The following is a 25,731-nucleotide window of genomic DNA, read 5'->3' as shown; positions in this document are numbered from 1 at the left end:
ACTCTACGCCAAAGCGTCTAACAAGATATACACCCGTATCCCACTGTTCCACCTCGAGGACGGTTGGCCCTCGCTTCCCGCTCTTTTGTCGTGAAATAATGCAGATTAACGATTAAGGAATGTCTGCTTTTCTGTATTTCTTTCCCACTTCCCGGCCTGTCATCTCCTGTCTCCCGACCCTACCGTCCTTTTTCCTCCCGAGGTCTCACCCATCTGTCCCTCTTCCCTCAGCGAACTTGAAGGGACTATTAATCTTTTATTTTTTTTTTCGCACTGTGACGACAATGTTTAGTTATCTCCTGCTTACTAGGGCATAAGTCCATCAAAACACAATAAGACTAAAAGTTAAATTTTAATAGAAATCTCTGTGAGGATTATTCCTACACGCTGAACTCCCAGCAATTTTTAGAGAGAGCCCCATCTTCCTTGGTCTAAATCTACCATAGCATGTATTCAATATGTGGATGCCAATTTTGATAGTTGAAACGCAAAAAAGGTAAAATCGAACGTAAATTCTCTCCAATGAAGCTAGGTTTATTCGATTTGTTTCTAACTGATGTTTAAAGTAGATCACTTAAAATAGTTTAAAAAATTCTTCCTTGATGCGAGATTTCTCAAGGCTTATTTTTGATTGACGTTTTGATATTATCAAATGAAATTTCATAGGGAAGCCCACCGCTGATTACGTATGTCAGTGCCTGGCTATTCACAGCCGTTAGGGACTGGGGCGAATGAATTGTCTATATTGTATAAAACAGCTAAGAGTGAGTACATCAAAATTTTGGAATGGTGTTGTAGATCTTCAAGGCAGGGCCAAGCTTGATCTTTAAAATGTTCACGATGTCGCTCTGGTTGAGTAAAAGGAAGGCCTCTCCATCGATTTGCTGCAAGAAACAAATAAAAAAGTTGATGGCGCAAGTTATCAGGCCCCGGTTGTTCGAAGGTTGGATAACACTATCCACTGGATAAAACTCTATACGTTGGTGAACGCTATAAATTTTGCTATCGCTTATCCGCCAGAAGTAATTTACAGAAGCAATTTATCCGTTGGATACCGTTATCGGACCTTTCTACAACTGAGCCCAGGCCTTCACGTTTCAGACTCATAATCTAAACATAACCGATTAATTCATACTACGAGTTCTGAGGGTCTAAACACGCTTCGTGACCATGCGCAGAGATAATTTCAGGAGTTGTTCATCTGGAGCGACAAGAAAAGTACCCGTGAAAATCTTCGTCCCTGCGGCATTATTTTGTACTCGACATAAGAGGCACGAATTCGAGGTGGTTTGAATTTATACGCATAATCACAGCCATAAGAATGATTTGCAACGATTTGTTTAGGAAGCAGTGCACACGGTGGAATACACGGAGAAGAGAGGAAAAGGTTTAACTAAAATTAGCACCAGCCGGAAACAGCAGCCTCTGACAGAAACAAATGGGGAACGAAAATCATCAAGCCAGCAAGCCAAGGGCTTAAAAATGAGACACACGACACGGTTTGTTACAAAAGCTTGCTACAGCAACTTGTCATTCTATGTCTCGGTGTTAGGCCATAAAATCTGCACTTTTATGTCCTTGACCAATTTAATTGAAATTTCTACAAAAGGAAACGCACTTTAGGGAAAGATGAACAATTACCTGTTCAATAAAAATTTTGGCTTGATCTCCACAACCCAGACATGTTACGTGACTGGCAACGTCATTGACATCCCAGCCCATCATTCGCTGACGCTCACTGGACAGTGCAGCGTTGTTATTACGGCTAATGGAAGTCCTGAGCTCGCTTAGAAACGCTGTAGGAAACCCGCTACCGAGAGGCCATGGGAACGAGAACGGTGACACGTGCTGGATGGCTTTATCTGCGACTGAAAAAAAACAAAAGGAACAATCGTTCTCATTACTGATTTACCGTGTTTTGGTTTATTTTAGTTACCAGTTTCGATACAATAATGCACAGTCTAAGGAAATTGTTAACACTCCCGCCAAAGTATCCCAGTGACCAATTAGAACAAAGGTTACATCACCATTAGCCAATAAAAACTCAAAGTGAAAACAAAGAAACTGCTTGAAGCGTGGGAAAACGGGACTTAGCCGCGATTGCTTTAAGTTTTACATCTGATTGGTTAATCCCAGATTACTGTCGACGCTGAATTGAAAATCACTCTATAAGCAGCTCGTCTTGGCTGTGCGAATGTCTAAACTTCCTGTGCGTGAGATTTACCTTTGCATTTGGCAAAGTCGGGCTTTTCCTCCTTGGAGCTAATTCGCCTGAAACGAAAAATTAGTAATGTAAGATAAGTCAAATTTCTCTCAATGATGGCTGATCAAATTTTTCGTCTCAAGTTCGTGAAAAAAGACTTCTTTCTTTATAAAATAGTAGTACTCAGTAGCAACGGCAACAATTTTACCGACTGACTGAAGTGTTTAGGGTAGAACTGTTGCAAAAGTGTCTGAAAATTATTTTTCAAGATTTCCCTCAAAAGGACCAGATAACTGCTCTCCTCTTGATTTTTCCTGAAGGACCCTTTTCCGTCGGTGGAATCTCTTCTAGGATTTTTCTTTTCTTTCTGTAAATGATTTGGGGAAAAATCCTCTAATTTTCCTTTTTCATAAATTAAATTTAACGAAAAATTCCTCTGCACGATTCTGTTGTTTTACTTCCCCTACCCTAGCCCTAAAACTTAAAAAAATGGTTCCTTTCGCTGAAGAATTTACAAACCTTCCCTACCTGGAGGTACTGCGTGTGCCAATGACATTGGATTCTGGAATGCCTGCGGCAAAACTCTTGTTTGTGGGTGAATGAAGAAAGCTGGGTTTCTTTGCAGTTGGTGATTTTGATAAGGGAGATTTTGATAAATGCTTCACTCGAGGACAACCTGACAGGCTGAAAAGAGTAAGAAAAATGAAAACATAAATACTAAGAAGACCAAACCAAATTGGTGTGATGCGCGACTAGAACGCGTGCACTTTGAGTCTTTTAAAATTTGAAACACATCGTGAGTATTTGTTACAGGTACGATTTTATCGTGTGCGAGTTTTTTAGCTTTTCAGTTTTTTGGTCAAGTCGCTTTTCAGAGGTTGTTCCTTTTGGAATTTAGGAGTTTACCGTGTTTCTATTAGATGGTGGTTTTTGCTTGTTTTCCGAAGAGGTTCCATGACCGCTCTCGAACAGTTAAGGAAAAACGTTCTAGTTAATCATCCTACAAGAAATCCTCGGAGAAGATCAATCGTAGACCCACCTGTACTCGTTATCATAGAACATGTTTAATGTTAATAAAGTGTAGCGCATGCGCACTTTCGTAAGGCTGTTCGCTGAGTATTTACAGGAAAAGTACTAACGTGTAGTGTGTCTTCCACTGTCCGCTCACGTGGCCGGTCCCGTCACACCCTGGTGTCGGACAGGTCCCATCTCCTTGGTTGGTGGAAATTTCTTCTGAAACAGGAATAGATTTCGATCCTTTAAAAATGAAACATGACAAATCTTTTTGTTCAATAGCAGCGCAAGATACTGCACAATTGCCAAAAATAGAGAGATGAAAAACAGACTGAACACTTCCGCGTGCGAGGTTCAGAGCCGTTGACGAGCGAGGTCGCCTCAAATACAGAGAATGAAGTGTTTTAGGCCAGCGGTCTCTTACTGTGGAGAGTATATCCGAGACCAAAATAATTTTTTCCTGTGTTTTAGCGCTTATTTGAAGCCTTTTTGCGATGCCTTTGTGGCCTACGACATTGCAGGGAATAGGGTTGCCTAGTTTGCCCAAAACTTAGTGAAACTAAACACAATTTGACGAAACCAATACCTTTAATGGCTTTCACCACTGCTAATTTTTGTTTGGAGGCGTAAGACCAATCCGACTCTTCAGTCATGGAATTATTAGAAAGTCGATCGACAAGACACGAGTCCTTGTTCAGGTTCTGCAGAGAGTAGGGGCAGCCAAACGTGCTGTGATGAGTTGAGTACTTCGCGCCTTTCACGTGTCCAATTCCTTTACATCCGGGAGTCGGACACGCCGCGCTTGATATCTTCTCACGCGTCGCTGAAATTACATATGCAACAAAATTAGCTGGAAACGTTCTTTACTTGACGAACAAACTTCAGACCATGCATATTTCGCATTAATCTACCGGCGTTCTATCACAAATGCTGTAATGTATAGCCAACAACTTACTGAGGGGGGTCTCCAAAGGATGACCTGTCTTTTCACACCACCCCACTGGGTAGAGATCCAAGCTGTCAGCCTCAAACCAGTCATCATAAATATCATCCCATCCATCAAAATGTATTCGCAGTCGGTACTCATTTACTTCAGCCACAGTGGCGGCCCGTACTAAGGAGGGATTTCTTTTATCAACTGCTTCAAGTTTGTGATTGACTTCGAAAATTGGCGGAGCCCGCTGGAAAAGAAATCGATAGAAAATTGGTTGAGTTATTTGGGCAAAGGCCTCTGTGGACATATGGAGCCATTTCCAACAAGAGCAAAAGATATTAAGGTAAAAGAAAAGGGTAAAGAGTGAGGAGTGAAGTTTGTAAACAGGGTGCGACGGCTCAGATAGCGTTTTTCAGTGACTGAAATTGTTCATTTATCAAGGAATTGTTTAGATCAAACTCACCGTTTTGAAGAAATATGATGGAGCAGCAATGGTTCCTGTGGATTTGAGGTAATCCTCCCAACGAAATGTATGAAACTCGTCGTCTAAATTTGTAAAAATGAATAAATAAATAAAACAGCTTAGTGTATGAAATAACCCAAGAAAGGAGCTACTTCGCGATAACTTTATTTGTTATCTGCAACGACCATGTGAAACTACAAAATGTTAGTTTGGCAGGCAAGAAAAAGAAAAGATTAATGGGATAGACGCTCCAAATGGAGCGTGGATATTTCTTAAGGTGGAGCAGATGGAGACGATTTAAAAATGAGCGACTTTTTAATATTAGGCTGACGAGGTTCCTTTAAGGTACATAACCAGTATTCTGTAGAAAGGATTCGTTACATCTAGTACGCTTCTTTCCTTTGTGGCCGAAACTAAGCTCTTTAACGACGAGGATGTATAAGTGCCTGACACTCAAATAATCACATGGCATGTTGTTACTAAAGCGTCAATATTTACCGTTGGGTGGGTTAAGATTCCTATTATTCTCCTTACACCACCCCACAGGACGAATGTAAGGGCAGTCATCCCCACACCAGTAGTCATAGGAGTCGTCCCACTCATCAAAGTGAACTAGAAAGTGGTCGCCAATCACATTTGTTACTGTGGCAACGCAGATTAGATCCGGGTTCATTCGATCCACGGCCTCTAGTTTCATACCGTTTTTAAAACCGTGTTTAGTTGGTGAGATCTGAAGGAAATAAGACGAAGGAATACGTCAAGCAATAACTGAGACATGAATTTACTTCTCGGATGACTTGAAGAGATACCGCAATTTTACTATGACGTCGGAGAACAATGACATAATTAAAAAGAAATGTCCTCAATCTCTAATAAATAGTGTAGTACTAATGGTAAGCACCCTTGGCTGGGAATCTAATGGGTTCGAATCCTAGCCAGTAAATGTGTTGTGCTCTCGCCAGTAAGAGACTTCACTCTCGGAGTGTTTCACTTCATCTACGAGGACAAATAAATACCAGCGATAACGAGGAGAAAAAATGGAAATTCTGGTCCAGGGAAGGGGTGGGTGGGTGGGGGAACCTATTCCATTCAGGTTCAGCATCATCATTCCTAAGTAGTGACTTCAGCATTTGCGACACGTTGAAAGAAACCGCAACATTAGCCTTAAAAGACAAACTTACAGGTTTGAAGAGATTTTCAGGAGCTGCTTTTGCCTCACAAGTCTTCAAATACTTATCCCAGTTGAATTCGGAAGATAACATGCCTAAAAACAGACCAAGGCCTTATAATTAAGCCTCAAAAGATGAATCAATCCAAATGCACGCGTTTACTCAAATCACGTAAAATATCTCCTGCGTATTTCGCTGGTACCAGCTGATCTCCTCTCAATCTTAACAGCGTCCAGTGCATATGTGATCAGTTTTGGAAAAGTACAATTAAGTTGTCAGTTTTTGCAAAGGGGGGAGGGGGGGGGGTAGAGCTATGTCCCGACCCCGATTCTCGCTAAGCAACCCCCCTCCTTTTCTGCCCTCTATAAAAAGTTAATCGATGTATATTTCCGATCTGTGGGGTAATGATGTGAGAAATACTAGAACTGTATCCAGTTGTGGTTTTTACTAAATTCATTTGTTGTGTGTTGATAATGACTAACTCCACGACCTAAAAAGAACTACCCAAACTGACTTTGTTTTCTGGAGAGAAGAGGAAAGGACAGCTAAACAATGGAAGTATTTTCAGTTCTCCACTTACTTCGAGGAGGATGAAGTTTTTGACCGTTCTTCTCACACCAGCCAATCGGAAAAATAAATGGTGAGTCGGCGCTGCTCCAGAAGTCATAACTCTCAGACCAACCGTCAAAATGAAGCCTCAATCGGGTGCCCTTTACCCTGACTATGGTACAAACACAAATGTACGACGGGTGCTTTGGGTCGATCGCCTCCAGTTTCATGTCCTGTTCGAATCCGCAAGACGTCTTGTTTTCAAGATCGATAAACGGATTTTCCTGTGAAAACGCGAAAAAGGTAAAGGATTTCAGTCAATGGGGTATTTCTGTATGGCCCTCAGCCTTTTCTGGGTTTTTCAGGGATATCTTATACTGAGTGTCGAAAGTGATTCGGGATGGCACTGGTTTTCTTAACTTTGTTGGGTATTTAGCCCAGAAAACTAGCTTCTTTCTCAACTGATCAAATGCCAAATAACAAGCAAACAAAACGTGGTTGTTTTTCCTTTAACTTCCTGTTGGCTCTTTACCATATATCTCATCCTTCTTATTGGCCATCATGATTGCTTTAACTTCCTCTTGGCTCTTTACAATATATCTCTTCTTTCTGATTGGCCATTATGATTACTTTGACTTCCTGTTGGCTCTTTACCGTATATCTCTTCTTCCTGATTGGCCATTATGATTACTTTAACTTCCTATTGGCTCTTTACCATATATCTCTTCTTCCTGACTGGCCATTATGATTACTTTGGTTTTACAACAATTAATCGATAAAGCATTCTTACCTCCTTGACCAGTTCTCGTATTTCTTTATTTAAACAAAAGTAAATCGTTTGTGTTAAAAAAGGGTTTCTCTCACGTTGGATGATATTGCACACCAACAATATCTCAAGGTACAACAACTGGCCGGGAACACTTCGTATGAAAAAAGGAAATTGACACAAACCTGAAGAAATACACTGGTTGGAACAGGTTTTGAACCACAAGCTGCTAGATAATCTGCCCATACAAAAGGTTTGGTTGAGTCATACGGAACTGCAAAACAACAGTAATAGTATTTTAGAGCCTTTAATTAGATGATTATCTAATTCAGAAGAAAAATTATCGAAATTTCAGTGGAGATGAGTATAAAAATACAATTGCAAGAGCTACAGAGAGACGTTCAAGTTTAGTTGACCCAGGACAGACTCAGTTGTAAGTCAGTCTGGGTAGATTTTGTTTCAAGCAATTTTGAATTGATTGTGGAAAGAAATATGAGATTGCTCTGGTTTTAATCAACGTTACTGACGAACCAATTAAGAGGCAGCCCTTAAACCAATCAAGACCAATCAAGATTTGGCGGCTTGCGTTATCCTGCGCCCCGCGTGTTTTGCTCTTGGCTCTTATTGGCTATTTATGATATTTTCCTCAGATCTGATTGGCCTTTGACATTACTTTGGTCTCGGCTTGTTTACGGCAGTGAATCAAGACTTGGTTCTTGCTACAACAGTTTGAAATTCCCTGGTTGCTAGTAGCAACCTGAAATTTCAAAGTGTTCTTATCAATTATCACTCACCGTCTTCGCCCTTCATGAGATCTGTTGTGTTTAAGGAGGCTTTCTTAAACTTCAACTTGTTTTTCATTCGTTTTCTTTTAACTTTAAACGTCCGGCGAGCTCCCAACATTTCTTGGTCATTCTCTGGTGTAGGTGATGTCTCCTAAAATTGACAGAAACAAACGTCCGGCTTTCATTAACCGCAAGAACTCGAGCAATTCGATCAGTAGGTGATTAAGTGATCCACATACAAAGTTTCGCCTCCTATCGCCCCACTGACCGTATGTGGGAGAGTGAAAAAAAATTCCATGAAGTTTGTCCGACAACCAAAATTTTATTCTGGATAATTACAGAAAAAAAATGCTGCAAATAGACTTTTCGTAGAAAACGACTATTGCGAGGAGTTAGAAGTCGATCATGGGAGACATTCGGAAAAAAATTTTAAACCAAAATATATCACTACAACTAGTCCCACCGACCTTATAATTTTCCTTCATTTTTATCGCCAGACTAACCTAACAACGCGAGAGAGAAGGCGTTGGGGAACATAACATTTAATGGGGATGGCCTTCGTCCAACTAGACTGTGGTCGGCTTTCTATATTTTTTCAACAAACTGACAATATAATCCACACTTCTTCTCATGCAGGGCCTGGAGATACTCACATTTTGCAAATCCCCATCATGATGCGACAAAGCTTGATTCTTAGATTTATCTTTCTTTCTCCTTTTGACGATCTTGCCGTCCACTGTTTTAGCATGTCGAACGTATTCCCGCCCTTTGTTTCGTCTACCGGTGTACACGCCCACACAAGACAGACTGCAAAACCTTCCAGAGGCGGAGAATTCATGAGGTAGGCCGTATTTCCCACAGACTTCACAACACAGAATGCTACTGGTGTCCGGAGATATTGACGAGGAATTCGGGCTTTTCCCAGAAACTGTTTTTCGTAAGAAAAAAGAAAAGGCTGATTTTTCTAGGCAGGTTTTAGGCATGGTATCGAAAAATAAATTCCAGTCAGCAATTTCCTCGAAAAACTAACCATGCTAAAAACGGTTTACGTTGGATTAGAGCAGCTTTCAACTGAATAGCAATCAATACAACGGTTAACCTCATCATTAAACAATGAACTCAAGTAAAAACAGGCAACAGTAAAAACAGGCAACTTGCTTGAAGCGTTGGAAAACGCGAGTGGCCGAGTTGGGATTGGTTCTAGTTTTTCCATCTGATCGGTTGAGATGGTGGCGCGAGTTTTCTTGAACTCAGCAACAGGGCAAAGTGAAGAAATCCTGGACCACTTAGGACACGTAATTAAAAGATTCCTTCCACAATAAAATGTACTTTTTATCTTGTTACCTTTGCTTTTCTTGCTCTTTTTGTTGCTTTCTCTCTCATCCGTGCTTGTCTTGCGGTGTTGCGTGGGTGTGCTCCACTCGTATTCGCCTTTGTCTGTTTCTATGGTGCTGATAATCTCCAGAGTTCCAAACTCAGTCAGTTTGAACTTCAGGTTGCTTCCTAAAAACACCACAGGGACAACTATGTAAGTACTGCGTAAACGGACAATTACAGGACTCAGAGGGGTGGAGGGGCGCCTGGAGAAACATATCCTAAACATTTTATTAAAACCTCCTCCTTTTGGAAGTTGTAGCATTCTTGCCGAGTGCCTCAGAGTTCAATTTTTCCGAGTTTACTTGTATCAATAGCATGACTACATCATCTTTCGCAACTCTTAGACTGGAATTGACTTGTGACGGCACATGACTGTACCTGGTAAAGTGGCAATTCCGTCTTTCCAATCTAAAGCTCCAAATGGATCGTCAACAACATCCTCAGTTTTCACCTCAGTCTTCTTCGTGTCATTATTGTTGTCATTGTCAACTGATTGCTTAGTAACAGCGTCATTCAAGTCGCTACTATCATTTACAGAAGGCTTCTTGTCTTCAGTGACATCAGAAGGCAGAAACAACGGAGGTGGTGTACTTCGCTGCGGGAAAGGTTCTGACCTTATCACCAGGTTTTCTGCGCAGAATCAGGCATATATGTTTAATGTCTCACTAAATAGATTTAAACAGCTGGTTTTATATGATAAAATGCTCATTGACTGAGTTTGGTTGGGCTGGACGGGAAAATACTACGACTTTAGGTTGAGTGAGGAGCGACGGAAGTATGGCAACCACTTTTTTACGTTAAAATTGTGTCGTTGTCACGGGAAACAGACTGCGTTCCCAGTGATGATATGATTATTGGCCTCTTTCAGCGGGCTTTCACCTTTGACGGTTGGTGACGCACGGCTCTTAAGATTGGGTTGCCTCTGGAAACGAGGAAGGTTTCCGGTGACAACACCGTAATTTTTTACTTATTAAATATGCTTTTTTTTACTAGGCGGGCCGAAATCTTAAGTCTTCGAATCCGACCGACTAATTGCATGCTGGTAGCCGAGTCAGTGTTTAACAAATGGACCACGGTCCGGAGTTTTTCTAGCAAACCATCGAAAAAAAGTAAATTTACCGGTCGGTCTAAATCTCCCAAACGGACCTCACGCCCGGTAAATAACAGATCTGTAAAAGAGAATATTCTCTTGATATGTATCGAAAGAAAAAAGAACGAACATTTCTGTTTTCGACGCTATTAATTCAAGACATTGCTTTTAATGATGTTAATTGTTTAAAAAGAGATATCTTTCAGTGGTATTTTAGTCCACACGAAAACAAGTACGCTACGCGAGCCTATGATTAATCTCGCCCTTCGTCTCTGTGTACGACCGGAACGATAATAATTTTGCCAAGCTCTTGATGGTGAATATTTATTACCATTTGTGGATCGATCCTGTTCTGTTTGTTTGTCCTCTTCGCCCTCAATTTTCACTTTCTTCGCGGGTGGCCCATAAGACATTCCTATGAAGGGATTTTTCTGCAGTTCACCATTTGAAATTTCTCCATAAATCCACTATTGAGAAAAAGAACGAAGTTAATAACAACAGTTGGTGTAAAAATTCGTGGGTGCAATTGTTGAATAGATGATTTATACAAGAAAAAAAAAAGATTCAATTATTTAGATCACTTTTGGTTTTTTAAGTTCGTTTTTTTCACACCGAAAGCATCTTTGCGCAAATTTTACTCCGTATACCGTAAAATTTTATTTATTAAACATATGAACCGTTCTTGATCCGCAGACACACACACAAGAAAAAAAACAGAACAACAACTACAAAACAACAACAAAAAACAGGAAAATCTCTTGTTCTTTAGCATTTCGCCCATCAACCAAATATATTTGCTGCCTGATGTTATATATACTCCAACTCCTGAATGCGTCATTTCAATACTGCAACATTTACAGAATATTTATTGTGGACACCTCTTCGCCCAGAAGTAATTAATCACAAAACTATCTATGTACTACCGTATACTTTTTTCATTCTCTGATTAGGGACCAAAAAAAAATACATAAGAAAAATAACACAAAACGAAAAAAAGGCGACGTCGAACGAATTCGTGGATGCTTGCTACTTTTTGGCCCAAATCCGTAGATCCGGCGAGGATTCATAAGCCACCCAAGAATGAAAAGGAAAATTAGCTTTTGAAAAGGTCGTTCACAGCACTTGCGTGACGATTGAGATTAAGTATTAAATTTAATATCAGAAAAAAAAACAGCTTCGACATGTGGAGACAGATTGACCTTTAGAGTGTGTTTAACCTCCTCGCTGACTGAAAGCTTGGGCAAAGCTAGTTATTTCGTTCGCCGGAACAGGCGTTCGGAATCGGTCTCTATGGTTTTTCTCTTCTCTTTTGCTTGGAACTGACTATCGTTTATCAGTAAACGTTTACGGTATGAAACAAAAGTATACACTTGTGCGATAAGGAAGAAATAATCACGGTCAAAAGTCATTTGTCGATAATCATGAAATCGCTTCGATTCAAGTCTTGTGAGGAAGTAAAAATTTGTTTATGTCCGGCCGAAATCAGTGGTTGCGAACCTTGATGAGTTTTGTTAATTTTCATTTGAAAAAGAAACATCCCACAGCACGATATTAAAAAACTAGAATTGAAAACAGTTTCTTCCCTTGAAAAGATCTCTGGTAGCAATTATTACACTCTAACTGAATATCGATTTCGAGAATCCATATTGCTAACGATCGGCGAAAGAATATCAAATCGAGATGTTACCAAAAAGCCGCTATGATTTTTTAAATGAAGAACAAACAAAACTGAGATAAAAACAGTTTGTTAATTTTTTCTCAAATCAATCGTCACGTTATTTGCCAGGACGATCCAGAAACAAGGAATGAAGTGAGGCGGTGTCCGTTTTCCTGTTTCGCGTTGAGCGAGAATAATTTTTTCATGACGTCAATTTCGGACTTTGGTCAATTTAACTGTTACAATGAACAAAAAAGAAGTAAAACAAATGACAGAAAAGCCTTCAGAGAAAATGCCACGATGTGCGACCCTTGCAAGATGAGGTCGACTGCTTTTGTCATGATCATCTCAGCCTAGTGTGAAATGTGAAAACAAATCCGCTTTGGGCAAGACACAGAAAAGCAGTAATAATATTTCTTTTCGAAATCGTAAATCATTAAAAACTCTAATGGACGCCCGGGAAAAGGGTAGCGCTCTCGAATGTTTCGCCTTCCACGAAGGAAAAAAAGACTTAGAACAAACAAAAGTAGCTAAATGGCATCAAAATGTTATGAAATCAATTCATAAATTAAAAGCTATTTTGGGAACCAACCGCGAAGCAACACGGAAAGCGTGAAAAGCTTCGTCTTTCCGGCCGTACACAAAACTTAACAAGATCCATCGAAGCCTAGACGTGAAATACCGACGGAGCCAAATGCTTTTGAATGACCGATATAGCGTGAGTGTAATTTCCTTCCATCACGCTGATCTATACGCTTGAGGTGTTTCAATGTCTGAATATTCAATAACCTTTGGGTTCAGACACTTTCGATTTGGAAAAACGACTTTATAGGGCTTGAATTTCCTGCTTAATCACATTTTTCAACAAGATGAAGGGTTGATTAGGTTTTTCGAAACTTTTGCTCGAAAATGAAAGATTTCTTGCGAAATCTTAACGCAGAAAACCGAAAGGATCGCGTTGTAGCGCGTGAAATACTTGACCTCGTTTCCATGTGAAGACTTGTTTTGCTTCTTTGGTTCTTCAGCTCCATTGTGCTTTGTTATATCTTCACAAGACATGTTGCTTGTTCCTCCTCCTGTAAATATCGCCTACAATAAAGAGAAGAGATGGCAAGCGAGTTAGTACGCGACAAGTCCTCTTTAAAAATAAACAAGCGCTGAAAAAGAAGAGACCCCGTTGAAAACTGAACTGCCGGGTGTTAAGTGTGCGCTAATATAGAAAACACAACTCACTTTTAAGTTGGCCAGAAAAAAACCGAAAGTTCAAACTCGAGTAAACGAAACGCGAAGAAAATCTAACCCCGCTTAAAGTTCATCAAGAGTTTTGAACGATGTCGAGAAAAGTGCCGAGAAAAACTGCAGTTTGGAAGTTTGGCGTTCAGTGCAAGGCCACTCCACGCAGAAATGCAAAAAAATTGTTCATCCGATACGAAATGTCTGTCAATCATTCACTTACAAACAAAAGCCCACGTGATAAGAGTTATTGTTATGCAAAATGCCTGGAATCTTCGAAGCGCTGGCGGAGTTATTTGAATAAACGTTGAATTTAAATCAAAATAAAGATATCGGTAACTACCTGCTTGGATCAGTGGCTTTCTTCTTTTAATGAAGAGGGTAGAAAGTGTTTAAACACTAGTTGTTGATGGCTTGATGTGAGCGCTATTCTAAGTTATCCTCGCCTAACGGGAAGTTGAGCTTGAAATTTAATCTGGGGAACGATTATTCAGATTAAAATAAAACCGCAGAGAAAATAATTCGCAACATTGGACAGAAGATGATGAAGCAAAATAATTCCTTACATAACTTTTCAGCTTATTTCCTTTCCCACTTTATTACGACTCGTTTTCCAATTACATAGGAAAACCAAAAGAAGAAAACGCTGCCATGAAAACCAAGTGTGTTTCTGTGACCTAGAAATGCTCAATTGTTTTTCGTTTTCATTGCGCGTTCTTGAAAAAGAAGAATTTTAATTACTCTAAACTGTCGTTGGACCTTTGACATCAAAAGCGACTCTGTTTTTCAAAGGATTTTTTTTAATTTAAAAAGAAAAGGGAAATATTGCAAACCCACAAAGATTGCTCAGATTCGCTGAGCTTTTCTTACAGACGAAAACGGGTTTGAGGGAAGTTTCAGACAAAGCGGAAAAATAGAAACCAAACAACCTCCCGCAGGAGAAGAATTCACGCCACCAACCTACAGAGCGTTTAAAAATGATGAATTGTTTTTCTTATCTGCTTCTTTTTGGTGACGTGTTGAATTGGAGCGACTAGCCACACAGCCTCAAGGACGGTAGATTTTCGAGAAGGAAACAGATGTTGAAAATTCCTATTTGCATCTTATGCCAAATAACCAGAAACTCAATAAAAAAATTCAAAATCATGATATGGTTGTGTAAGTTATCTCGTGTGGATCTCTCCCACTGAATGAAAGGTTTACTCTAAATGGTTGTTGCGTTTTCGAATTTCCTCGTTATCAAACTGAAGAAAAAAGGAAGTTTCCTCAGTGAAAGCGAAAACAAGTTGCTATAGCGGTTTAAACGTGGCTACTTAATTAAAGGGTAGATTGAAGACTCGTCGTAAGTTAAGTAAATTATTCACATTCGTTTTGCCTGTGAATATCGCCGCTGTCTGGTATTTTCTAGCCTAAATGATTCGAACTTACCCCGTCGTTTTTGGAATGCGTTCCCTGTCGTTGTAATTTTTGAAACATAGAAAGGAAATGCGATTACGTTGAGGTTTTTAACCAGGAAACTGTTCAAAAAGCGAGGAATGTTATCGGGAATAACATAGTGGAAAGCGCTCAAGGGGTAAGTCATGAATTTTAAATTAGAAGTCGAATAATTCTGGCGAGACCTAAAATGCTGTGATCAATTATCAGCTTTATGCGTTCAGGTTTAGTTACTAAAACCATTTAAATCTGTTTTGATGGATATGACTATGCTATTTATTAAAAGCCATCTCAAGTTCAGCTTCCCACGGCCGTGTAATGATTGTTGATAGGTACCTTTCAAAATGAAACATAAAACGATGTGTTGTAGGTTTTGTTAGCTTTACATTTTCATTGATGGGCAATGCTTTTCTCTTTTTCAAGGGAAATACAAATTGAAACCAACTCATCAAAATGATTGGAAAATAATCAATTAGAAAATCAGGAAGGCTGATGAGCGTTAAAGACTTTGTTTCATTTTATTTCACTTATTTTTGTTTTGCTTTGTTTTTTTCATTAAAACGGCGTACTTCAGCCGATAAAGTTGATAGTGCACGTCCAATATAGAGCAGTCAAGAAGCCAAGTTTTTTTAAACGATATTAAACAGGGATGCTTAATCATAAATCTGCTAAAAAAAATTTTCAAAGGGCCGGAAACTCTTACATAGCCCGCTTCCAAGTGTGAATATGACGTAAATCTGTCTACTGGGCAGCACAGACGAGCAGGGGTAGGCGGTCTTACAGGTAAGCGTGATGTATTTTACCATCGACTCATTCAGGCGACATTTTGTCGAAGTTTTGTGGAGAGAAGCCAAAAGATTTTACCAGTTGAGAGAGTTGGCGGCCCCCTTCAGATTTTCAAACAAGAGTGTTCGCATTTATCAATCATAGTTTCGTTTCGGTTTGTAAGTTGAGGCGAGGCCTTTTACTCAAAATTTCAAAGTGTAGTGTTTGCACTATGGCAAAAATTTAACCAGAGATAGAGACATACTTAATAGGAGCTTTTTTTGTCGCCGGAAGTGGCGCTGCACCACCTTATGTATTTGCTGTCTGTGAAGAGTCGTGGAAAAAAAAAGAACTTGAAAAAAAAAAAAACAGTTTCTTTCCGCAACAGCGAATTTGACGTTTTTGTTTCAAAACAGTCAAAATAGCCGTTAGAATCAAAAAAAAATTGTGATTTTTATAACTAAAATGTATAATCTCCTCCTCGACGGGGTCCCCCCCCCCCCCTCTCAGAAGAAGTAAGGGGCTGGTTCTCAGGCACCGTCTGTTTCCTGATCAGTAAGGATTAGTACATCACCAAAGGAAACATCTTGTGAATTTTCATGACTCGGTTTAGTAGGTGTAGTGCGAGTAATATCGTTTGATAACAAAAGAAGTATCAAGTGTTCCTTCGGGCGCCTGGGAGAAACTGTTCAGCTCTGAATTCCATCCACCGTCTGTTTACTTTTTGCAACGAAAACTTACGCTTTTCATGTCAAATTTTGGTAGATTTGCCGGGAAAAGAGGCGTAAGTATCGTTCATTGGTGACTTCATCAGCGTTTGCTGAAACCTAAGCAACCATGATATATTTGTATATTTTATGTTGCGTAAGTGTTTCTTCGTCGAATCTCCTCATAGAAAGTGGCTGTCCTCAACGTGGCACTGTATTTTGCATCTTGAGCTCTATTTGTGAAAATTCTCTAAAGATCATTTTTGACAGAATATTTTCTCTTTCTGGGAATGTACTCAAGTTGCTTTAAGTTTTGCGCAAGGAAGTTAAAACTTGCTAAGCGTCTATCCCTGATTTCCGATGATTGAAATTCTTTCCGGTTTGTGTTTTTGTTTCAGATGACACAACAACAACAGCAGCAAACACCCCGAGTTCAACAGGCTTTACATATCTAACCGCATTTTGATAAAAACCATACTTTTTTTGCATCGTTAGAATGACTTTTTGATCGTGAAGTCTGATCTTCCGGTTGAAGGTAGTCCTGAGAAGGACTGTTGTCGGTAGAGGTGAAGTTTCGACGACTTGAGCGGAAGTCACTTGACTCTGATGATAACTTCCGCTCAGGTTGTCGACTCGTCAGTTACCACTTTCGACAACAGTCCCTCTAAGAACTACTCTATTACTATTACAGACCTCTAGCTCTATCACTCCCGGGTTCAAACCATTTACTGAATACTGTTTCTAGTGCTCGGGTTTGAACATCTCTAAATATAAGCAAGATTCGAACAAATGCAATGTAATATGATGTACTGAGTTTGTTAACGTGGAACTTTAGTTGCATGAAAAGTTGAACCCCGATAACGCAAACCCTCGATAACTCGAATTCCCCGCTAACTCGAAGCAAAACTGATTTCCCTTAGATTTGCCCCATATATTTACTGTAATTTTAACCCCAATGGCTCGAAACCCCGATAACTCGTGGCGATTTTTACTTCCCTTCAAGTATTTTTCTTTGTAATTTTACCCTCGATAACTCAGTCGATTTTCACTTTTGCGGACTAATGAGCCATAACATTTTGAACCGGTAGATTACATTTAATCTCATTTGTATATTACGAAAAATTGACCTTTGTCGATATCACACGTTTGTATGTTCGTATACAAACAGTTTTGACAGTTCTTCCCGGCAAAGAGAAATAATAGATGACGCGTAATCTGGAGTCGACCTGTCGTTTGTCATTACTTGTCAATCTTGCCCAGTTCATTCTTGAGAACAATAACATGCTTCTTCTTCGCCTCAAAATTGAATAAGCAAAACTGATTTCCCCTAGATTTGCCTCATACTTTTACTGTTATTTTAACCCTATAACTCGAAACTCCGATAACTTGAAGTAATTTCAATTTCCCTTAGCAATTTGAGTTGGGAGTTGTCACATCCCGGGCGTCGAACCGGGAAGGAAAAAATAGTCCGAAATATGAATAGTCAACGGTGAAACAATTTTAATACTTCATATAGAAAGAGATCATTTGTAGTTGCAGAAAACAATCGTGTTGTAAAGCCGAAATATTTCCAAGTTACATTTCTCAAATTAAAAAGTTAAATAATTTTCCAAAAGCTTTGACAGTGACAATACTTTTCACTTCTATAATAACCAACAGAGGCATCTGGAAAGGCATCGGTGACACCGGGAAAGGTATCAAGAAGAATGATATTTACGGTTTTTAACTTGCTGTGTGACGAAAAAAAAAGTATCTTGACCGGCTTCCGCTTGTTTAAGGCATTAATCACAGTTGGCTTGCTTTCCACTTGAATTTTGTAATCTTGACTGTTTTTTCCGGAAAATGAGAAGCTAAGCAACTCAACAAAAATGTAGTTCTCGATTTTTACATTTTTTGAGCCTTTAATAAGTTTGTATCCACCCATTAAAGCATGTATGTAAAGTCAACACTTTTGAAAAAATTGCTTAACTTTTTATGTCGCGAAGTATACTGTTAACAGTGAAAGTTGTTTTTCGTCTCTTCACAAGTGTGGGACAAAGAGAAAATTCTGAGCCGCCACGAGGAATCGAACCTCAGACCTACAGATTCCGCGCTCCGATGCTCTACCACTGAGCCACAGAGACTCCACGGAGAGCGAGGTCTATTGCGAAATTCATATGACGCGCGTCCTGCATACTGCTAGGATCAGCAATGTCGATAGCGTCATGTTTGTGAATAGATTAAGAGAGATGGTAAAGTTTTGAGCTGGGTAAAGAAATAGAGAAAGATTTTTCTCTTTGTCCCACGCTCGTGACAAGACGAAAAACATCTTTCTTTATTTCTTCACCGAGCTCAAAACTTACCATTTCTCTTATTCTATATAATGTTATCATTTTATGATTTATAACACAATTATTTACTGGAGCAACAAACGTTTTGTTTCTACATGCGATACTACAGCTATTTCATCGATGACGACTCATATTTCGGACATTTTTTCTTCTCCGGCTCGTCGCCCGTGATGTAGTAATATCGGGGTTCAGCTGTAGCGAAAAAAATTGGGGAAGCTTGGAACGAGATGGAAATTCCTTCGAACCATCTTTCCACCCTCTAGTTTCTGTGACAAGGTATCTGTTTTTCATACTGCGCACGGCTTTGTATGGTGCATAAAACGAGACAATTTTTGACCAGGAAACCAGAAATTCGACGAATATTTATGACTGTGGCTAGAGTGAACATGCAGAACACGTATCTGGCCGAGGCATGTAGCAAAGAAGAGATGTGCTAAAACTTTCTAAGGCCAAGGACGCGTGTCATATATGCACTTCGTAATAGGCACTGCTCATTACGCATCGGAGCGCAGAATTCGAAGGTCTTTGGTTTGATTCCTCCTAGGAACTCAGAATTTTTTTCTTTGTCCCACGCTGGTGACAAGACGAAAACCATCTTTCTCTAATTTTTGGGTTTATTCCATCTTTTTATGTGGAAAGTAGTCAGTTACATGGGTGATAAAGTTGAAGATTGTTTATACTTTTCGCTCTTTTTTTACCTTGACAATCTTTCTGTTTGAACTCCACCAGAGATGAAGTGTATCTTATGGGCGGCCGTCACCACCAAAAATACAAGGATGTCAAATAGATCAGCAAATACATAGATGGCTTAAGGATCAGTTGCAGGATAGCATAGCTAATAAAGGAATGGCATGGCCAAATTATAGACAGTCTAGTTTTCCTTAGTGAAACAGAACACCCTAAACATGAATAGTTTAGCCAAATGAGAAACGGTCTAGTAGCCCATGTTGAGTTGGAACATGAGATTGTGAAATGGACTAGCTCAATTACGAATAGCTTAGCACTCATTTGCAATACAGTACTCAAACGGTGTAGCGTTGCGTTAAACGGTTCAGGGTAACGTCGAGTAGTACAGCCTACGCACAAACGGTGTAGCGTTGCGTCAAATGGCTCAGCGTAATGTAGAATGGTACAGCGTACACACATATGGTGTAGCGCTGCGGGAAATGGCTCAGCGTAATGTCGAATGGTACAGCGTACATAAAAACAGTGTAACGTTGTGTGAAATGGCTCAGGGTAATGTCGAATGGTACAGCGTACATACAAACAGTGTAGCGTTGCGTGAAATGGCTTAGCGTAATGTCGAATGGTGCAGCGTACATACAAACAGTGTAGCGTTGCGTGAAATGGCTTAGCGTAATGTCGAATGGTGCAGCGTACATACAAACAGTGTAGCGTTGCGTGAAGTGGCTTAGCATAATGTCGAATGGTACAGCGTACACACAAATGGTGTAGCGTTGCGTGAAATGGCTCAGCGTAATGTAGAATGGTACAGCGTAGACACAAATAGTGTAGCGTTAGGTCGAATAGCTTTGCAAAACATCAGACGCTCTATCTGAACATTAAATTGCTTAGTATTACTTGAAATATTTCGATGTTGTGGCGAATCGTCGTGGCGTGACGTGAAGGCTATGCCACTCCTTTATTAGCTATGCTATCCTGCAACTGATCCTTAAGCCATCTGTGTATTAGCTGATCTATACGACATCCTTGTATTTTTGGTGGTGACGGCCGCCAAGGCATCTCGCCGAAACCACCAAAAATACAAACCGCAAATGGAACAGCGATCTGCTGGGGGCATGACGTCATCGAATGTGAAGACTGACACGAAACCATTATATGGCGTAGCCGCTGGGGTGTCTACAAAACGAAGACCGAAGACCGAAGACCGAAGACCGAAAAACGAAGACCGAAAAACGAAGACCCTAATTTTTTTGCCCGAATAAGGCACGGACAGTTAAAAAACTAACCCAAAGCGTTCCTCAGCACCAACCGATGTGAAATTAACAGGGGTCTTCGTTTTGTAGAAAAGCCCCCCTAAATCTACAAAACGAAGACCGAAGACCGAAGACCGAAGACCGAAGACCGAAGACCGAAGACCGAAGACCGAAGACCGAAGACCGAAGACCGAAGACCGAAAAACGAAGACCCTAATTTTTTTGCCCGAATAAGGCACGGACAGTTAAAAAACTAACCCAAAGCGTTCCTCAGCACAAACCGATGTGAAATTAATGTGACGCCAATTGACGCGAAATAACTGCGGCTTTTGTTTTCCGTTTAAAAAGAACCGTGTGGATCTAAAAAGTAAAGACCGTTGCTAAAACTGTTTGCGAGTAAACAAATAATTTAAAGCACTAAGGAAGACCGGGAGCGTTATTTGTTCTTATTTGGGTCATAATTGAATGTCTTCATTTGAAAAACTCTTTTTAGTTGGAACTCTTGTTGCTCTCACTTGACTTGTAAATTTCTCACTTTTTAGTCCGGAACCCGAAAAAAGGTAATTTACATTTTACCGGAAGTACAAACTTTGAGAGCAATTAACTGACACATTTTGTCGATCAAACGTAGATTACATGTCTGGACCGGAAACAGTTAAAGGGTTTTTTCGCGTTCCAAAATAGTTTTTGCCAGAGTAATATTTTTTCTGAGTTGGTTTTGCGCGCATACATACTTATCTTCCCTGTGCTCTTTCCCATTCCGTAGTCATCACGTATTAAGGAAGGCTAGTGCGGACACCGTAATGCACGTAGTTGTACGTAATTGTCCAACTCTAGGTCGAGTTTTACCGTTCGATCTGTTACAGTCGCAACTTCCTGAATAAAAACTATTGCATAATTCAGACAATTGACAGGACGTCTTGCTGTTTCGTCGTTTGTTTCGGTAGACGTATTTATTTACATTTTTATTTATTTTTACATTTCTGTACCTCAACTATTAATTTTTGTGACTATTATTACTATTATTATTATTATTATTATTTTTATTATTATTATTGCTACAGACTGAGTTCAGTACACACCAAATATATTGACTAGAGTTGCGTGACCATGGCGTCCAGGGCACACACAAAATCCAACTTCTCACGTACTCCTGCAATGTTCAAAGAACCGTTGAAGTTAAACTCCCTTTGAAAAGAAAGCGCAAGTCAGAAAAGAAAAGAAATGAGAGCTCGGCAATAGACATTTAATGCACATTTTAATAATAGTTGAGTTTAATAGTTAAATTAATAGTTGAGGTACAGAAATGTAAAGTTGGACAATTACGTACAACTACGTGCATTACGGTGCATTACTTTTACTATCACTGCACCCAGGAAAAAATTAATAAACAAAGCAATATAATGTACACCTTTTTAAAATAATAAATATGTCTTCTCTTAGCTTACTCTTATCGTCCGGCACATCAATTAAAGCATTCCGATATCACTTTGATCGAAAAATGTCAAAACAGATCAAGGACAGCAGTTTTCTTACCATGGCGTCCAGGGCACACACAATATTTAACTTCTCACGTACTCCTCCAATGTTCAAAGAGCTGTTGAAGTTGGACTCTCATTGAAAAGTAAGCGTGAGTCGGAGAAAGAAAATAGAGCTCGACAATTGACATTTAATGCACGTCATAACACTACTTAATACTATAAACATGTTCAGGCCCACCAACGCGTGCAAACTGTGGTAAACCGGGAGGCCGGCAAATCGTGGTAGAATTCAGTCTCGTTGCTATTTTAATTGACGCTTTCATGAACGACAACGAATAAGTGCAATATCAGTAGTGAAAAAAGAGGAGAAACGTACCAAATTGGCTCTGCTTTACGGCAAAGCGAAGTGAAGACTATACTACGCCATGTAATGATTTCGTGTCAGTCTTCACATTCGATGACGTCATACCCCCAGCAGATCGCTGTTCCATTTGCGGTTTGTATTTTTGGTGGTTTCGGCGAGATGCCTTGGCGGCCGTCACCACCAAAAATACAAGGATGTCGTATAGATCAGCAAATACAAAGATGGCTTAAGGATCAGCTGCAGGATAGCATAGCTAATAAAGGAATGGCATAGCCTTCACGTCACGCCACGACGATTCGCCACAACATCGAAATATTTCAAGTAATACTAAGTAATTTAATGTTCAGATAGAGCGTCTGATGTTTTGCAAAGCTATTCGACCGAACACTACACTATTTGTGTCTACGCTGTACCATTCTACATTACGCTGAGCCATTTCACGCAACGCTACACCATTTGTGTGTACGCTGTACCATTCGACATTATGCTAGGCCACTTCACGCAACGCTACTCTGTTTGTATGTACGCTGTACCATTCGACATTACGCTAAACCATTTCACACAACGCTACACTGTTTGCATGTACGCTGTACCATTCGACATTACGCTGAGCCATTTCACACAACGCTACACTGTTTTTATGTACGCTGTACCATTCGACATTACGCTGAGCCATTTCCCGCAGCGCTACACCATATGTGTGTACGCTGTACCATTCTACATTAAGCTGAGCCATTTGACGCAACGCTACACCGTTTGTGCGTACGCTGTGCTACTCGACGATACCCTGAGCCGTTTAACTCAACGCTACACCGTTTGAGTACTGTATCGCAAATGAGTGCTAAGCTATTCGTAATTGAGCTAGTCCATTTCACAATCTCATGTTCCAACTCAACATGGGCTACTAGACCGTTTCTCATTTGGCTAAACTATTCATGTTTAGGGTGTTCTGTTTCACGAAGGAAAACTAGACTGTCTGTAATTTGGCCATGCCATTCCTTTATTAGCTATGCTATCCTGCAGCTGATCCTTACACCATCTTTGTATTTGCTGATCTATTTGACATCCTTGTATTTTTGGTGGTGACGGCCGCCCATAGTATCTTTCTCAATCCTGTTGTGAGACTCTGAAACAATCAAAGTCTCACATTTATGCAAATGAAATGCCTATGGGTCCCAAAGGGCCAAAGCCCTCTTTTGCTTGTAACTCTTTACAGTGACCAATTTACATCATCAACTCAGTTGATAAAACCAAATTATCTTGTTATACTCCCCCACCGACGCAGCACCTCCGTATCTTCACAACTCTTAACAGTGGCTGATTTACATTATTAACTCAGTTGATAAAACCAAATTACTTTGTAATACTCCCCCACCGACGCAGCACCACAGTTTCTTCAGAAACTTACCCCCTTAACGCAGCATCGGAATTTTCTTTAGAAACACGCAGCACAATATAGTTTCTTTAGAAACTTACCCCTTCAGTCATTTATTTGCATGTGCCATTTTCTGAGTGGAGGACTCAAGGGAATACCTCTATTTGTCTTTTGTACATTATGCGTACCTAATCACGTCAATAGGGCAAAATTTGAAAGAAAGAGTTCTCTAGAGTACAAAGACATGACCAACGTTGGGAAAATAAGCCATACAAGCAAACAAAGTCTATTGTTCTTGGATAAAGGGGGTAAGTTTCTAGAGAAACTGTGGTGCTGCGTCGGTGGGAGAGTATAACTGGGTAATTAAGTAGTATCGACTAAGTTGATGACGTAAATTGGCCACCGCAAAGAGTTTAAAAGCTAACGTTTCGACGCTCGAATTACCCTATTGTTCTTGGAGAAGGGGCAAAATTGCGGATCTGAGATGCTTGTAGCTCAGGGTTCTGATTAATCTCTGCTCTTACAAGGATCTTGGATACGAATCCCGAGGGAGCGTGTATGGGCGCCCATAAGCGTGCCCTGACCATGTTCCTAGACCCGCATGGGTGTCAAATTCGGTTTACGCCACGTACCACGCACCATGGTAAAACCGGCGTAAAAAGTTTCAAGATGAAAAGGGATTACGTGCCTTGGAAGTCTTACCTCTTTTGTCATGTTTCACACACGACTACGTACTTCTTAAGGTTGTCATGGCCTCCGGCCTGTTACAGTTTGAATATTGGCTTCTAATCATCGCCTAGCCCGCAGAGCAGGCGTTAATTTGGCGAACGAGTGCTCAGTTTTTTCGTAGCGGAAACTTTGCCCGCCATCTTTGATTTTGATGGCCGCGGAAGGCTGGGGAAAGAAATAAATTTGTACTATGGGGGCGGTCGACGGTCAAAAAAAATAAATAAATAAATAAATAAATAAGGAGAGGGGTAGGGTGGGGGAGGGGAGATTACGCCTACCCAAAGTTATTGTTATTTTGCAAAACTCTGATTGGTGCGGTTAAGCTCCGGCTGTCAATCACAAGCCACATGTGTCTTGGGGGAGAAAGAGAAAGATAGCAAAGATATTACTTCCGCTCTAGCTCGCGATGAAGCACTTACATGTCTTTCGGAATTTAATATGTATCGCGCATTAAAATCGGAATATAAAGAAGCAATTTCTACGCCTGATATTTCAGGCGTTGGTTCTAACGAAAGAAATTAAGACGGGCGGAAACCTTGGAGCGTGGTTGTTGTTTGTCCGCTTCCACGTGTATTGTTTATGATCAAATGGAATAAGCAGCTTTGATCGGATTAACGGTGGCTTATGCTAGCGGATTGTCATTTGGAGGATAAATATCAAGTCGTATTTGCGCCAGCAGAGAACGTTTTGGCTCAGCCATTTTTTCCCTGATAAAAAAAAAAAACAGCCACACCGTTTCACCAGAGTATGCCAGTTTGCATCAAACAAATTGTGGCGGGTAAACCTTCAAGTGCAGTTGTTTGTTGCTCCAAAGTATCGTCTACGATCAACTAAAAGAAAAGAGAAAATTGTGAAATAGATCAACGTCAGCGATACTCAAGGATTTTCATTTGAAAAATATAGAGTGCAGCAAATATCGGCTCATATTTGTGACCGCGGAGGAGGTTTTGCCGAAGCCATTTCTTTCTAGCGGAAAGAAAAAAACTGCCTCACCGTTTTAGTGGGAAAACAGAGCTTCCGGTTTTTAATTTAACTCATTTTTAATTGGTTACCTGCCTATTTCCGGAAATGTAGTGAAGCGCAAATAATCAGGGGGTGTATCTCAATGAAGTTAAATGAAATGTTAATGGACGTATTTTTTTGTTCCCATAGGCCGTTTGAAACGTCTTTTTACGAAATTACTGGTGGCCGTTAAGAGAAGAAAAGGAGAACGGCCCCATTAATTTCGTAAAATGACGCTTCAAACGGCCGATGAACGCGAAAAAAATACCACAAATACGTCGATCAACATTTTATTTAATTTGATTGAGATATTCAGATCGAGATGGTCACCGAAATAGTCAAGATATGCAAATTTCAGAGCTCTCTT

At 40.2% G+C, this 25,731-nt stretch overlaps 1 protein-coding gene and 1 long non-coding RNA gene across 7 annotated transcripts; one reads left to right on the top strand and one right to left on the bottom strand.

The window, feature by feature from the left end:
• Positions 1-333: 333 nt before the first annotated feature.
• Positions 334-24,529, bottom strand: LOC113668375 (lethal(3)malignant brain tumor-like protein 4). 6 transcript variants are annotated; one of them, XM_089213490.1, is made up of 20 exons: positions 23,364-23,379; positions 19,175-19,221; positions 12,989-13,096; positions 10,682-10,817; positions 9,639-9,890; positions 9,228-9,386; positions 8,537-8,811; positions 7,893-8,034; positions 7,284-7,372; positions 6,364-6,616; positions 5,796-5,878; positions 5,113-5,344; positions 4,615-4,697; positions 4,173-4,398; positions 3,804-4,040; positions 3,343-3,436; positions 2,732-2,887; positions 2,225-2,271; positions 1,642-1,868; positions 334-884 (listed from the first exon to the last, which is right to left on the bottom strand). In XM_089213490.1, the coding sequence occupies exons 3-20, from the start codon at positions 13,064-13,066 to the stop codon at positions 774-776; spliced, it is 2,880 nt and encodes a 959-aa protein (XP_089069616.1). In that variant the 5' UTR covers positions 13,067-13,096; positions 19,175-19,221; positions 23,364-23,379; the 3' UTR covers positions 334-773. The 6 variants fall into 6 exon arrangements, with proteins under 6 accessions (XP_089069616.1, XP_089069615.1, XP_027040066.2 ...); XM_089213489.1 differs by lacking the exons at positions 19,175-19,221; positions 23,364-23,379 and adding an exon at positions 24,336-24,529; XM_027184265.2 differs by lacking the exons at positions 19,175-19,221; positions 23,364-23,379 and adding an exon at positions 14,669-14,804.
• LOC149042767 (uncharacterized) lies at positions 14,695-17,369 on the top strand. Its single transcript, XR_016188775.1, has 3 exons — positions 14,695-14,813; positions 15,362-15,457; positions 16,545-17,369. It is a non-coding gene; the product is annotated as an uncharacterized LOC149042767 (long non-coding RNA).
• Positions 24,530-25,731: the final 1,202 nt, after the last annotated feature.

This window comes from Pocillopora damicornis, chromosome 7, assembly GCF_964200805.1.
Source record: "Pocillopora damicornis chromosome 7, jaPocDami1.2, whole genome shotgun sequence".
NCBI classification, from domain to species: Eukaryota; Metazoa; Cnidaria; class Anthozoa; order Scleractinia; family Pocilloporidae; genus Pocillopora; species Pocillopora damicornis.
This window is presented reverse-complemented; position numbering and strand designations above follow the sequence as displayed.